The 15,819-nt window shown below is 25.8% G+C and overlaps 1 protein-coding gene across 2 annotated transcripts; it reads right to left on the bottom strand.

The window, feature by feature from the left end:
- Window positions 1-1,663: 1,663 nt before the first annotated feature.
- Window positions 1,664-7,120, bottom strand: LOC103494873 (transcription factor bHLH128). 2 transcript variants are annotated; one of them, XM_017046038.2, is made up of 6 exons: window positions 6,411-7,120; window positions 3,145-3,482; window positions 2,908-3,039; window positions 2,741-2,806; window positions 2,537-2,605; window positions 1,664-2,124 (listed from the first exon to the last, which is right to left on the bottom strand). In XM_017046038.2, the coding sequence occupies exons 1-6, from the start codon at window positions 6,874-6,876 to the stop codon at window positions 2,071-2,073; spliced, it is 1,125 nt and encodes a 374-aa protein (XP_016901527.2). In that variant the 5' UTR covers window positions 6,877-7,120; the 3' UTR covers window positions 1,664-2,070. The 2 variants fall into 2 exon arrangements, with proteins under 2 accessions (XP_016901527.2, XP_050943254.1); XM_051087297.1 differs by lacking the exon at window positions 1,664-2,124 and adding an exon at window positions 2,166-2,358 and having other exon boundaries at window positions 6,411-6,992.
- Between the last annotated feature and the right edge of the window lie 8,699 nt (window positions 7,121-15,819).

The following is a 15,819-nucleotide window of genomic DNA, read 5'->3' as shown; positions in this document are numbered from 1 at the left end:
TAAGTTTAAATAACATTTTTGGTGTTGGTATTCTAAATCTTGTATAGTTGTCATCTATTATACTTTAATCGATGTCTATACTCTAAGTCTATTACATTTTTTTTAAAAAAATTAAATTATTTATTTAGTATTTCTACAATAAATTTTAAAAACTTGTAATCATAACCTATTTGGTTGAATGAAAATTTTAACATTATTATTTAACACATTTTATTAAAATGAAGAAAATTTGATGCTAATATTTAGAGAAAGTAAACTAAGTATCTAATTACCGATTTATATTTATATGCTATCAAATATAAATTTGAAAACATGTAAGGCAAGAAATATATAAGTCTATATAATTGATGGAATAATAGAAAGAAATAAATTAAAGACCAAAATTGAAAATGTTTCCAATGATTAGGTCAACACATTACTTTATTTTCCTTTTTGGTTTTAAACAAATTTAGTCAAAATAACTTTTGAATTACGATAATTTCTTCGAAACAAGCATAGTTCAATATAATTAACATATCGATGTATGAATAATCAAAGAGTAATTGAAGGATCAAAATTGAAGATTAAGATACCAACACTTATCTAACTTAAGATACAGTTTTATGAAACTAAAAGTTTACAGTGAATATTATTGATATATACAACGTGTTTTAGAGATATATGCTTGATACGTCTATGTGATATTAAACTCGACATTTTTTAACTCACTCGATAAATATTTTTGAATTTAAGTAACTAATTAAAGATATCGTATATCTTAAACTAAAGAATTAAGGAGTAGATTAGAAGAGGAAAGTAGAATTTGTTTGAGAGATTATTGTGAAGAAGTGATGCCCTAAAAAGGAGAAAGTAGGGCCAATAATGCTATATTTTGCTCCCCATGTTAGCAATAATCTCATTGCATTATCATAACATTGTTCCCACATTTGGTGTCAAAGTATCCCCTAGATCCTAAATATATTTTTTTAACCTTTATTGCCAAAGGTGTTTTTTTTTTTTTTTTTTTTTTTTTTTAAATTTTAGTTTATAATGTAAGCTATAATTTGTAATATTTTACACATTAATTTCCTTTGAATTCAATTAGTTTCAAAAATATTAGAATTTGAATCAATAAATAAAGAAAAAAATTGATTTGTATTTCTTTTCAAAGCAATAAGTAGTGGCAGATCCAGAAAATTTATTTAATTTGGAGAAAAAAGGAAAATAAATTACTTGGAATGAAAGAGAGACAGACAGAGTAATCACTAAAACTATCTACATAGTTTTTTTTATATATATATATTATATAAAAACGATAAAATTGAGAGAGGAAGGGTTCGAACCCCCTTTGAATTTATACTAAATCTGTCTCCCTTTTTACCGAAGTCTAAATTTTCTAATAATTTCATTCTCTTCAAATCGAGATTAACTTAACACAAAAAACGAGCTATTTATAGTATCTTCCAAACGACATTAAAAAATATATATATCAAATATAAATATTTTGTATACCCTTACGAAGATAATATCAAACTAAAAATGAAAGGATCACTTTTGGTTTTAATTACTACTGAACCATATATGCATATGGTAATTACAAGCTCAATTTTTTTTTTTAACTTTATAAACTTAATCTAAAGCCAAAAAAATTCTCTAAAAGTAATAAGTAATTGAATATGAATAATGAAATTAAAAAGGAAGTCGAATTTATATGTTTCTCTAATATACTTAGAAAGACAAATCAACAAAATGGACAACCAAAAGAAGAATTCAAAATTATTTTACATGAGAGAAAAAAGAAAGAAGAATGATCTCAAAATAAACTTAAAATATTTTAGGTTACTTAAGCAACCTAAAATATTGTAATTGAAATTTGGGAATTAATTAGAGCTGGAGAGCTGCTTCCATTAATTATTATGTACAAATCAAAATGCCCTTTTACTCATTCTTGTTTTCTTTTGTCCCACCTTTTATTGTTTTTTTTTTCTTTTTAAATTTTTTGGGTTAGTGAAAAGAACAATTTCTTTTGAAAAAAAAGGCAAAATTTGAGGAAGAATAATTCATATTTCCAACTCTAATTAATTCCAAATGTCATGAGCATTCTTTGCTTCCACAGGTGCAATTCTCAACTTCTTTGTTAAGCTTCTGAAAATGAGTAAAAAAAAAAAAAAGAAAGATACAAAGTGTTAAATCTCAGTAATGAAATAGTTTTTATTGAATTACATGATCATGTAGTTACATTGGATGTTCAATCCAAGTTATCACATGATATTTCTTCGTTAATTTGATGCATAAAGATGGATACAACCAAATATTACTAATACGAATAAACTTTTTTTTGACCAAGTTTGAATTGGATTTGAACCGGGAATTAAATCACTGCCAAAGCCAAAATTATAACTTATAAGAGAATATGAACTTCTAGTTCATGTCAATTAGGTTCTTGAACGTTTAAAATATATATATTTTGGATATATGATCGATATCGATGTTGTAGCGAATTAGGACACTAACAAAAATTTCGTCAATTCTTTGTATATAAGGTTTAAATTAATACCTGAATTTGATTTTGAAGACCTTTGATATGCTGCACTGCTAAGTCCAACATGTCTGAATAACTTGTTTGCTGTATCAAAAACAAAGTATAAGAAAATACACAATGCATTTACTTACCATATATATCAATCTTTCACGTTAGAGGTTTGAATTCTTAGGAAGTATAATGGAAAAAGAAGATGAAGGTGATTGAATAGTGGTGTACCTTATCCATGTTGGGAACAAGCTCTTGAAGTTTTTTCAATTTTCCACTGATTCTAGTTCTCCTCTCCTGATTATAAATTAAATTGTTTTGTTAAAGTAATATGAACATAATCGTTATCAAAATATGTATTAAGATACATATGCAATAATGGATGTAAGAAGATTTACCCGTTCGGCGATACTCCGAGGATGAGTAGCACAGCCACGCTTAGCTCGAATCTTACAAGGAACGGAGTCTTCAGGAATTTGTAGCAGCCTCTCCACAGCTGCCATTTCTAGGGTTGTTTGTGGCAAGCTAAACTGATAGATTACGCAAAATAACCACAAGCATCAAAAAGCCAATAAATTATTACTTCTACGAATGTTTAACTAAGAGTGTGGCAATATTATTATTATTATACGTACTTGCGACTCGAGGCCGGAGAAGAAGTCAGCATCGGAATGGTGGTGCTTGGATCTTTTAGCATGAGGAGCAGCAAAGACGATGGAGTTACTAGAAGTGTCCCAGGAAGAATCCATAGCGAAGGCAGAAGAAGGAGCAAAGGAATGGGTTGAATTGGTGTTGCTTTGAAGGCCATTGCTACAAGAATTGGCTGCCTCTACGAAACTTTCACTAATTTCTGAGATTTGAGAAAGTGAATTATCTTGCCCATTGAAACTCATTTGATTCTTTAGTCTTCCTCCTCCTCCTCCTCCACTTCCACTTCCACTTCCACCTCCCCCCATTGTCAATGAAAACCCACCTGCATGTCATACAATGACAATTAAATTAAAATGTCATGCATGCATATATATCATGTATTCTCAATCATAGAAGTTACAAATTCTATCGTGTAAAAATCAAACACGACTATATCAACTTAAACCATTTTTTATTCTGAAGTTTTGAGTTTGTGAGTTGCACCTTCAACTATGATGAATGGATGATTATTGGTTCTTGTGATTTGGAAGACATACTCAAGAATGAATTTTAGAATTTAAGAGTAATTTTCTAAATCAACCAAAGGGGGGGAAAGGTTTGATATGAAAGATTTTTTTACTCCCTAAAATAAAGAAAGTAATATTTAAAATTATAGAATGGTCCACTAGGAATGTAATCCTGTGGAGCATATGTGTTTGTATAAATAATAAATATCCTATAGTTCATCCATTTGTGGACCATAATATTTGTAGTATTCCAATGACATAAAAGTAATTGTTTTTTTTTTTTCTTTTTTATTATTTAAAATATTCCATTTAATGTAAGGCTACAAATTTTGGAATAATTTGGTTCACCACTAACTCAAAACTTTATCCCCTTTGTTTGATAGCTTTATAATCATTTGTATTTTTCTTTAAGAAAAGAAAGTTCAATTCTTTGTTAATTATTTTAGGGCAAACTATTTAACTGCGTGGAAGGAGTGTTTATAAACTTAGTTTTAAAAAAACGAAAAAAAAAAGTCGTCAAACAAAGTCTTAACTATTTAGTGATTTTCATGTAATATAATGTTATTTTTGCCGGGATAAGCAGAATTTAACCAGTCAAAGGTTTAGTTTTCATATTTCACGTATTTTCAAAAAGAAAAACAAGGTTATATTTATAATAACGAAAAGATTAAAATATTGTTTTGGTCTTACTCATTCTATAGGATTTGATGCTCAATATTCAGTTACTCGTACTTCCAATTCCGTTCAAATAAGTCTAATAATTTTCATAAACAAAATATTATATGTGATTTTTACAAAAAGAATTTAGAAAAAATATCTATTTAAATCTTGAACTTTTGGAGTTATATCAATTTAAACTCTGGATTTTGGAGTTTTATTAATTTAAACCTTAAACTAATAATTATATCAAATTACTCTTTGGACTTTCACAAGTACACGAATCAAAAACTACAACTTGTGAAAAAAGAACAAAAAAATCAAAAGAAGAAGAAGAGTGAGAAAAATAAACCCTTCATTTACCTTTTATTTTAATAATGAGTGTTTAAATTGATAAATTTATACGTAAAAGTTAAAGATTTAAATTGATACACTTATAAAAGTTCATAATCTAATTTTATATGACTGTTAGTTTGAGATTTAAATTGAGACTACCCTAAACTTCAACGTTTAAATCGATATAACCCCAAAGTTTAGAGTTCAATTTTTTCTAAGAAAAAATGTTTTTTAAAAAAACAAAATTTATTACATTTAACTTTATTTCATGAAAAAACACAAACTACTTACCCTCACCCCTCAAATATAAATATTTTGTCATCTTTTTTTTTTTAAATTTTTTTTGACAAATTTCCTTAAAAAATAGTAGTTTAAACTAAATATAAATTTCATGAAAAAAATTTAAACGTAATGGTTAGAAATGCAATGATAGATTAAAACAGAACCTTTATAAATTAAACAAAATTAAAATTAGAGTAAAAACCAAAATAATAACAAACCATGTTGAAGTCAAATAAAAGGGTAATTATTTCTGAGTTAAATACACACACACATACATATATATTTAAAGCTATAGGAGAATTGTGAAATTAAAATTAGAATCCATTCATCCACATTAATTTTTAGTGAAATTAAACACACAAAAAAGCTGACTTTATTGATTTAAACGAATGAAAACAAAACAACAAACAACGTTGGTACCTACTTTTTGAATTCATTCAACCAAATACATTTTCAAATAATAATAATAAAACGACAAATTCACAAAACCAATCATACTAAATTAAATCAAAATCGATCCCAATTCAATCTGATCCAACCAAACCAAATTTTTTAAAAATACTCTCAACTGCCACCAACCAAACTCTTTTTTATCTCCGACGATCCAACATATATGGATTAAAATCAACAAAAATTAAAAACATTTCCCTATTTAAAAAAGGAAAAAAAAAAAAAAAAAAACAGTGGATTCCCTTTCCACAATTATTTAAGATGCTCGAAAACAACGTAACTTCTTTAACCACATTGCCCACCGAAACTACATGTCGGCTTTCACCCATCCGATGATCGGAGAAAAATAATAAATATCATATATAAAATTAAAAAAGAAAAAATTAATCGACATCATCATGCAATTGCAATGCTGACAGCAAGCATCTTGCACGTGACGTATGACCTGGATTTCAAAATAAAAAAAAAAATGCAATGCTTTTTAATTTAAAATTACATGGAAAAAATAATTATATCTCAAAGTTTAGATTATCAATTTTGGGTTTTTAAATTAATAATTACTAGATGGGTTATGAAGGAAAAATAGTTGAAATATATGCAAGTTGTACTGACACTAATGATGGATTTTAAAATAAATAATAGTACAATGGGTTTTTAAATTTTTCGAAATACTTATTTATTTCTCTTAGATCAATATATTGAAAGGTGTTAAAGACTCAATTTTAAGCTTCAAAATTTATTGTGTAAATTTAGGACTACGACGGGATATGATATTAAACATTAAACATAAAGAAAAGGAAGAAAATTCAAATTTAAAGAGAGGATTCCAAGCGAAGTAGTGAAGAAAATGGAGGTTAGTTTGGTAATTTTGAAAAGTCGAGAGGTGTATTTTGGTAAATTTGGGTATGTAGTCAACGGCGAATACAGTTTTAGAGAAGAAACGCGGTGAAATCCACGCGCTGGTGAAGCGAAGTAGAAAATTAGAGAGAGAGAGAGAGAGAGAGAGAGAGAGAGAGTACCGTTTGGTTCGGCGACGGAGAGATGGCCGAGAAATCCAGCGGGAGAGCTTCTCTGGCGAACCAACGGTGAAGAGGAAGAGGATTGACCACCATTGCTATTGCTATTGAAGTTTCTACCCGTCGAGAAATCCCCCAACGCCAAATCGTTGAATCCGTACGACCTATTCAAGGCGGTGGTGGACGACGATTTCAGATCGTTGGAAGTAGAGGACGACTGAACAACTTTCCTTGAGGATTCCACGACGGAGGAATCGGCGGAGGAGAAGTAGTGGTTGCCAAAGGACGGCGGGCCACGGAGCGTGGCGGCGGAGTCCGGTTGACGACTTCCAATCACGGAATCGACTGCTGTCGTGAGGAAAGATCCAGGGGCGGAACCGTACCGAGTGAGACCACCACCAGAGGCGGCGGCGTGGGCGGAGGACATGGATTTTTGAGAGGAAGAAGAGGAAGAAGTTGATTGGTACATAGGATTTGGATTTGGATTTTGGATCTGTGAGCTTTGGGTTTGAACAAAACGAAATGAAAAGAGAGAAAGAGATTGATTGGGGAAAGAAAAGCAAATGAAAAAAATAAAAAATAAATAAATAAAAAGAAAAACACTAATAACAAAGTACTTTATATAGGTATAAAATAAATGGAAATAAATATTTATTAAGATGGATGCTTTTGCTTCTTGAGGAAACACCTAAGGGCTTTCATAACATTACTTCAACTTCATTTTAATATCTTTTATAATGTTTTTTTCAACTAGTTTTTATATCTAGGGTTAATTTTTTTTAATTATTATTATTATTTTAAAGATCGATGTTTTGATTTCTAATCTTTCGAGTGTTGTAGAAAAATTGATACATGTTATACGTAAAACGGTTTACAAGGGAGAATCTTTTATATACATGTGTTGTTTTTAACTCTAAATGTATATAATAAATATCATTTTTGCACTTTAGTTAATGAGATACAACTATTTGAATGTTGTGTTTTTTAAGTTATTTACTAATTGGACATGATTGTTTGAATATAGATGTGTCTTTTAAGTCTAAGACATACGATTGATGTCAACAAGATCTATATACCTTATTTGAGAAAAGTAGTTACATAACTTACATTACGAGCATAATTTTTTTTTTACAAAGCGAGAACAATTCAATAAGAATTGAACAAAGTATTTAGAAGGAGAAATAAAGTTAAAAGAAATAAAAAAAATGAAAAGAAAAAGTTTACACAATATTTTAAATGATTTGATTAGATGTCAACAAAAAAAGTTTTAAAAGTAAAAGATAGACCAAATACTGTACAGAGAAGAAAAGAAGAGCTTAGTTCAATTGATATTTATACATGTGAACGGTCAATAAATTTATCATTTAAATCTATCATCCTCAATTTGTACTAAAAAAAATGTACACAAAAGAAGTTAGGCCGACTATGAGATCATTTAAGTGTATAGCAACCTTTTTTTTAATTTATGTTTTGGTTTTTTGTTTTTAACAATTAACCCTAGCTAAAAACATTTATTGGACATGTGAATTTTATTACTTAGTTATATACTTTTTATCGACTAATAATTATAATGAATAACAATTTTAGAGATAATAATCAAGTGTATGCATAGCAATATTTTTAAAATGTTTCAAACTAGCTAAATATATTAGTGATAGAGGCTTTTATTACTAATAAACTGTTATAATCTGTTAGTGATATAACAATGTTTTGCAATAGAATCTATCATTCACAGACTCTAACAAATATTGCTATATATATATATTTTTAAATGTTATATATGTTAATACTTTATATCTAATTGCTATATTTTCGATTGTCCCTTTTATACCAATGCTTTCAAAAATCAAACTAATATTTAAATCATAAAAGTATAGTTTATTTTTTTAAAAAAATAAAGGCTAATAGTTGAGAAAAATAAATTTCACCATAAGAAAAATTAAGAAAAGTAAATATATATGTTCACACGAAAGAGGTGTAATTTGTGTAATTGAACTTTGTATTAATTTATATGGTGTTGTGGATATAATCTCTAGTATTTACTCATTTGATGCTTTCTCTCAAATACAATATAAACTTAACAATTCTTTTATCTTCGATTTTCATGAAGTTAGAGTTGCAAGTCAATTCGAGCTTCAATCTTTTAAAATTCAAGGAAAGTTTGGACCCACTTGTTTGGCGGCTCGGCTCAATTTTTCATTAGGGCTTGAACTGGGTTGGACATAAGAAACTTGACTATATAAATCCAATCAAATTATAATCATCACAATTTTGCTGTGATGATGTGGAGCGATATAATTGACCAATATTTATTGCTCAATAATATATTTTTTTAAAAATCAAATAGATAACAAACGAGACCTTAAATTTCATTTATTTATTTTTTAGGATTTAGCAAAGAATTTATGTATTTACTTAGTAGAAAATCATGGCCTAAATAGTTAGGAGGTGTTGTTAAAAATAATACTAAGATAAAAGAATAAAAAGTGCATTAAAAGAGAATGGACTTTGATTCGTTTTCTCTTTTCCATTTCTAGTTTCCACTTGACAAAAAGAAAATATTAATTTATGTCAAATTGCTAATTAATATTATAGTAATATTATATGTATATATTAATATATATATGTATGGTCTATAAATTTTGAGGTATAAACTATGGAGTTTTTTTTAAAAAAAGAAAAAAAAAAAGAAAAAGAAAAAAACCAACCAAAAAAACAAACTACCTACGCTCCATTGAGAAAAAAACCACTAAAAAATCAATTAAGTTTATTTTATATGAAGTGTAAATATTTTGTCTATTTTACTATTTTTGATCATCTTCTTAATAAATAGTTATTTTTAAATATAACAAAATTAACTAAAATATTTACGAAATATAGTCAAACTTTACATTTTATCAATGATAGAAACACTAATAACTAGGTTTATAAAATGTCTATCAAAAGAGACACTCGTAAAAGTCCATCTATATCTATTATCTATTATTTACGTAGAATTTATATCTTTTTTATTTTTGTAAATATCTTCATAACTTTACAATTTACTCTCTCTATATATATATATTAACTATTCATTTATGTACATAAGAATAAGAAATTAGGAAAGAAAAAGTTTAATCTAAAAGATACCTAAAGGGGAAGAGAGGTGGCTATTGATTTTTCATTTGGTTCACATAAATTATAATATTTCTCGGGGAAAAGTTCAACCCTCTATGCAACTTGGCAATGTTAAATTCAAATTTAACTTAAAAATTTTTATTTTATTTGATCGAAATTTGGATAATATTTTAAAAATATAATAATTAACATGAAAAGTACTTATTCTAAAAATAAATTAATGCAAAATATATATATATATATATATATATATATATATTATTTAAACTTTTTATTTATATGTGATAATGACTGCCAGAAAAATTTAAAGGAGAGACTAGCTCTGATTTCACGTGTTTGTTTGGTGTTTGAAATTTAAGAAAATAAATAAATAATCCCAATTTGATTAGTTTCAATGAACTCAAACCCTAACAAAAGCAATGTCTAAAAACAAAGAATCGAAAAAAAAAAGAAGAAGATATAATTGCAGAACATTGACCGTTTAATAAATGTAAAAGTTCTCATCAATTTCAACACAAAAACCCAAATTTTGTTGTCTTCATTTTTCTATATTTCCATTTGTTTTAGCCTCGTTTCATCATTGTATATAAATTATGTTCTTCGTGTCTTTTCATAAATATAATTTTTATAAAATTTTTTTAAAAATAAACTGATTTTTCAAAACCCTACTATTATTTTCTACTTTTCAATTTTTTTTAGCCTTATTAATTTGTTTCTATTTTGTAGTCCATCATAATGTGACAAAAGGTTTGATTTTATTTTTAAAATAAAAAACCAAATTATTGAAGCCTTTTTCAAGAAAAAAAAAATCTCAAAATTTAAACATTTGTATTATATCATTAAAGAAAATCATTAAAACCTTAAAAAAAAGAAAAAAAGAAAAAAAAAAGCTAAACAACAAAATGTTTTAAACTTATAATTAACTCATTGTTAATAATTTCTTTTACAAATATTCATCAACATCCATATCTCTTAATCTCCACACTAATTTTAAACTTTGAGTTGAGTTAATACAATCGAAAATGGAATTACGATTATTCTTCCTTGATTCTCAAATCCAATCTTTATTTATTATTTTTTTTAATAAAAATATACTTTAATAAAATAAAAAAAAAATAATTTTCAATTTTCAATTTTCAATTTTATTAATTTTGTAAAATAAAATGTCTTACATGGCGTGCCAAACTTTGTTTTGATTTTATTTATAAATACATATCCCTATACAAAGACACAACACACACACCGTCCGTACAGTTTTACAAATTTTTGTCTTTTCTTTCCCCAAATTACCCTTCTCCATGAATTATCCATTTTTAAAATTCTTATTATATTTTCATAGGGAGAATCTTGTGAAGAAGATTCAAGAATTAAACTTATGAATAATACCCCATTCCAAATTGTTTTAAATTAATATTGATTATGATAGAAGAAAATAGGATTAAATATTTACAATAGGCTATTAGGAAAAAGCACTCAATTAACTCATCAATAATTGTGATGCACCCTTTTCTTCTATACTTCATCATGTTTAATTAGGAAGAAAATTAATGATTTTGATTTATTCTCCTCCACAAAACTCTTGCAACTTGTTATATAGTCAGGGTTTCAAAATTCTCAAAATCACTTCCCTACCTTAGTGTAAAATCTATAATATATAGTTGTTGTTTAACTACTATGTATATGTTTAAAATCACTTTTGTTATATATGTTTAAAGTTAGGTCGAAACGGTTTTTAATTATTTAATATTTTTGAAATGCCATTATAGTTCCACTAAAATTGATTTTGAATCATTAAACATGTTCTAGATTGAGTTTTATAAACATGTTTGATTGACCATTGCTTTCATGTCTTTTAGTTTTAGATTCACTAAGTCCAAACAACATATATGTGTTTGAGAAACAATTTAAATTATGTTATTAAAAAATATTTTTAAATACTATGATTCAAATCCTACAAATTCAATTAAGAATATTGTTATATAAAGACTATATTTGAATAATAAAAATTATATATATATATATAAACTAAAACAGAATAAGTTTGAAATGTAAAAGACCAAAAATTGTATTTTTAACTAAAATTTTATAATTTTTCCTATTATTAACTTTTTTTTTAAAAAAAGTTTTTATCATTAAATTATTAGATTGATTAAATACACTCTTTTTTGAAATATATAAAAGTACAATATTTGTTTTCAAGATGGTGGCTTTTTTAAAACTTTGATAAAATAATAAAATTTTAAGAACGTGATGAATATATAAATGGTCAATTATCACTACCCTGTCGCTATAGCAATAAAGTATAAAGCTTAAAATTATATATTTGTCAAAAATAAATAAATAAATAATAATCCTATTCAATTTTGGTACATCCAATTCGAAAGCCTTTTGAGAATACGATATAGTAAATATAATCCATCGTTTTAGAATTTTGTCAATATATGACAAAATTCTCACCTTTTAAATTATTCTTCATCCTAAATTTTTTATGTATTAGTTGGTTTAATATTCTTAGTACGTGGTTTTCATTCTTTTTAAAATTTTATTCAATTCGTTGTAGTATTATTAAATATATATGAATGATATAACTCAATTATATGAATCAGGTTTATAAATGTATATCAATAGTGTATAAGCGGGACTTTAAACATAATAAGTGTATTTAATCAATTGAGTATATCAGTGAAAAATAGTAAGTGTATCTGCAATTCATAAGGTGTATCAAACATATATATCACATGTATCAAGCATATCAACTTTGTTGAGTGTACTAGTGAAGCATGAAAAATCTATTAGCAGCGCATCGAGTATATCAAACTTACCAATGAAACATTTAAGTGTATCAAGACCTAAAAGGTATCAAGTATATAAAAAAGAATTAAGGGTAACAATGAGTATTAGATATATTCAGGTTTTTCAGGCGTATTAAAGGATATCGAATGTATCATGGTGCATCAAAGGTGACAAGATTCAAAAGTTATAAAAAAGTATCAAATGTATCAAGAAGTATCAAATGTGTATTATGTATATCAAATATATATCGATAACGAGGATATTTGTGACATCTTGTATCTTTATACATGTGAATTGGACTTTGTTTTTACCATTTTTATAAATAATAAATGTGTGTTATGGACTTAATTTATTATAATTTGTTTTTGACTTTTTTTCAAGGACGACTTAATTTTTCCCACAATGAGGTAAAAAATCGGGTATTATTATATATCTTTCAAATTCTTTGGTTCATCCCATTATCCACTTTCAATTTTATCTTTCATTGCTAATATCTTTTCATAATATATTTTTATAAATTTTTACTTCATGTTTAGTAGAGATCACTTAAAATTCTATATATCTAATTAAAACTTTTGATTTAATTTTATATTTTAGAAAATGTTTAGGGGCGTTTGACGTATAGGTTTGGAATCCAATGTTCTAAAAATTAAATGCAGTGAGCTTATTTAATAAGATTATGATGTCTAAGAACTACAGATGCCTGTGTTTGGGATGTAAGATTTGGAAATAAGGATTTTTGATATATGTATTTGGAGTACCGGTTTTAAATTCCTACATTTAGCTAATATGTTGTTCAGTTTATTTATTTATTTATTTATTTTGTGAACTACACATCCTAGTATCAAATTTTTAGTTGATTTTTCTTTTCCTATTTTGTACCTCTAATATAATTCAATTTCTCGAATCTATTCATTTTCAAAAAAAGGAAATTTTTTTTTAACCTTCAATGACAATAATTTTGATTACAATGACATTAACTCAAATGATCTAATATTACAAATCTTTCACAAAATATAACAAGTCAACGACGTTTACGAAAGTTTCCATTATTAACATAAAAGATGAGAAATATCTCGTTGTCGAGGTATGTTTGCTTTTAACTTCGACAAAAAGAAAGAATCTAAAAGAGGGTGAATGGAAAAGAAAAATGTGTTATGAGAAAGAGACAAAATAAGTGAAAGGTTTGAGGTTAGTTGAAGAGATAAATAGAAGATTATATTTCGATTGATGGATTGGATATGATGTTTGTTAGCTAAAGATTCAATGAACTGAACGGCTTTGGTTTCACGAGTCCCCTTTTCTTCTTTTCTTTTCTTTTCTTTTCTTTTCTTTCTTTTGGTTTCATCGTTATCCATGATGCCGTCTTTGACCCACCAATTCACCACCCAACTTGTTCATTCAATACATAATATATTCATTCATTCAATTTAAAACCAACTACTAGGGATGCCCATAGATTCCTTTTTGCAAACAGTTTTTCTTTAATTAGTTGTATAACTTTTACTTGACCAGAATTCAACCCTCAAGTATCTTATGTTATGTTAAAAGTATCGTTGAACTAAGCTAGACCACTTTCGTCTTTTGTTGATGTTTTTAGTTAATTTACATTTTGATTGTATGTAATCTATTAAAGATATACGATGAAATGGAGTTATTAAAGTAACGTTGTTATTGAAAAAAAAAAAACTATAATTCAACCGAGAAAAATACTATGTTAACTCTAATTGAACTAAGTTGACAACTTTTGTTTTTTTTTTTTTTTTTTTTACTTTTATTGATGTTTAGTTTTGATCGTTGTATCATGAAATTTACATTTTGATTGTATGTAACTATTAAGGCCAATGTTTTGGGTGAGTTTACGGGGATTAGAGTTATCATAAACCTACATTACTTGTTTTGGGTAGGGTTAACATAAGACTCCCGCTCTATAACATATCTTTGTCTTTATTTTTAAATCTTCATAACTCTATTATTTTTGTATTAGTGAGATTTTGTAAGGATTAAAAAAAAAATACGTAATTTTATTTTTTTCTTTAGAGAAAAGTATTAAAATTTTAATTTTAGTTTTAGTTTTAGTTTTTTAACTTGATATTGTAATTTAAAATATTAGTAGAGGGTGGACAGTAAAATTTAAAAAAAAAATTATGAAAATAAATTGTATTAGATTGTTTTTTTAAATAGAAAGTAGAAGATTTAGATTCTTTCGTACAAATAATCATCTACTTTTTTTTTTGTTTTTTTTTCAAATTTAACTTAGGAACATTTTTTTTATTAACTAGTTACCCATTTTACAAATATTTTAAAAAATCAAATTAAAATTTGAAGAAAAATATAGTTTTTAATAACTTATTATTATTATTTTTAAATTTTGGTATTAATTCCATTCTTGTAGTTAAGAAACATGATTTAATTTCAAAAATAACAAAACGATTAACCAATTAAGATTTATTTGTTTATCTTAATTAAAATTAAGTTGATAAACATTATTTGTGTAAGCTTCGATAATTTGTTATTACTTTTATTATTCTTTTACTGTATCAAAATTTGAGAAATTAAAAAAGAAAAAGAAATAAAAAAAATCAAAAAATTGTTTTCATTTTTAGAATTAGAATTTAACTAGAAATTTCAATTTTATTTAATGTTGAAAGTTTGGAGAAAAATAAGCATTAAATTTAATAAATATCATAAAAAAACAATTTAATTAAAAATGTTTTAGAAAACAGAAAGTTACAAAATGAAAGATTGATTTTTTTAAGCACAAGAAAACTTAAAAACCCAGAAAATTTTATAAAAAAGAAGATGATTTTTTATTGCTGAAATAATCTCATGACATGATTTATTAAAATAAATATATTAAATTTATTTATTGAATATATATATTAAAAAATCATAACATCACCATCATAATTTTTGCCTCAAACGTATACTATCATAATAATTCTTTCCCCAAATAAATATTATCATAATACTACGTATCATAATCATTCTCTCAAACACATGCTATCATAATACTATCAATAATAAACCAATATCGTAATATTAGTTTTATTATAACCTTAGGATTATTATCACCCTTATCTCGTTATCTCTACCCCTTTCCAAATGCCTCTAAAAGATATAGCATGAAATGGAGTTATTAAAGTAACGTTCTTATTGAAAAACTATAATTCAATTAAAGATTTAATAATAATAATAATAATAATAATAACAATAATAAAAAGAAACCCTAATTTCTCTCTCTCACACCATTTAAATTAACTTCTTCAAATTAAGAATATATTAAAATATAAATTTTAATCAAATTATCTATAAAAACAAAAAAAATCAAATTAGCTATAAAAAGTAGATAAAACAAAAATAATTATTCTTCCAAGTATTTTGAAATCTTTATATGTATATATATTTGTATGGCCATAATGTAATTAAACTGGATAATACATTGGCTATAGACTTTTCCTTTTCTAAAGACTTTTTGTCTGTATGAATATCTTGAAATCAA

The sequence above is a fragment of the Cucumis melo genome, chromosome 7, assembly GCF_025177605.1.
Source record: "Cucumis melo cultivar AY chromosome 7, USDA_Cmelo_AY_1.0, whole genome shotgun sequence".
Classification (NCBI taxonomy): domain Eukaryota; kingdom Viridiplantae; phylum Streptophyta; class Magnoliopsida; order Cucurbitales; family Cucurbitaceae; genus Cucumis; species Cucumis melo.
The sequence above is the reverse complement of the archived record's forward strand: the minus strand, read 5'-3'. Positions and strand labels throughout refer to the sequence as shown.

Excerpts from the sequence above, each read along its gene's own strand:
- LOC103494873 (XM_017046038.2), bottom strand. The coding sequence starts at position 6,876 with ATGTACCAATCAACTTCTTCCTCTTCTTCCTCTCAAAAATCCATGTCC. Across the intron at positions 3,483-6,410 it reads CTCCGTCGCCGAACCAAACG|GTGGGTTTTCATTGACAATG; the intron begins GTACTCTCTCTC and ends TATGACATGCAG. Across the intron at positions 3,040-3,144 it reads TCTCCGGCCTCGAGTCGCAA|TTTAGCTTGCCACAAACAAC; the intron begins GTACGTATAATA and ends GTAATCTATCAG.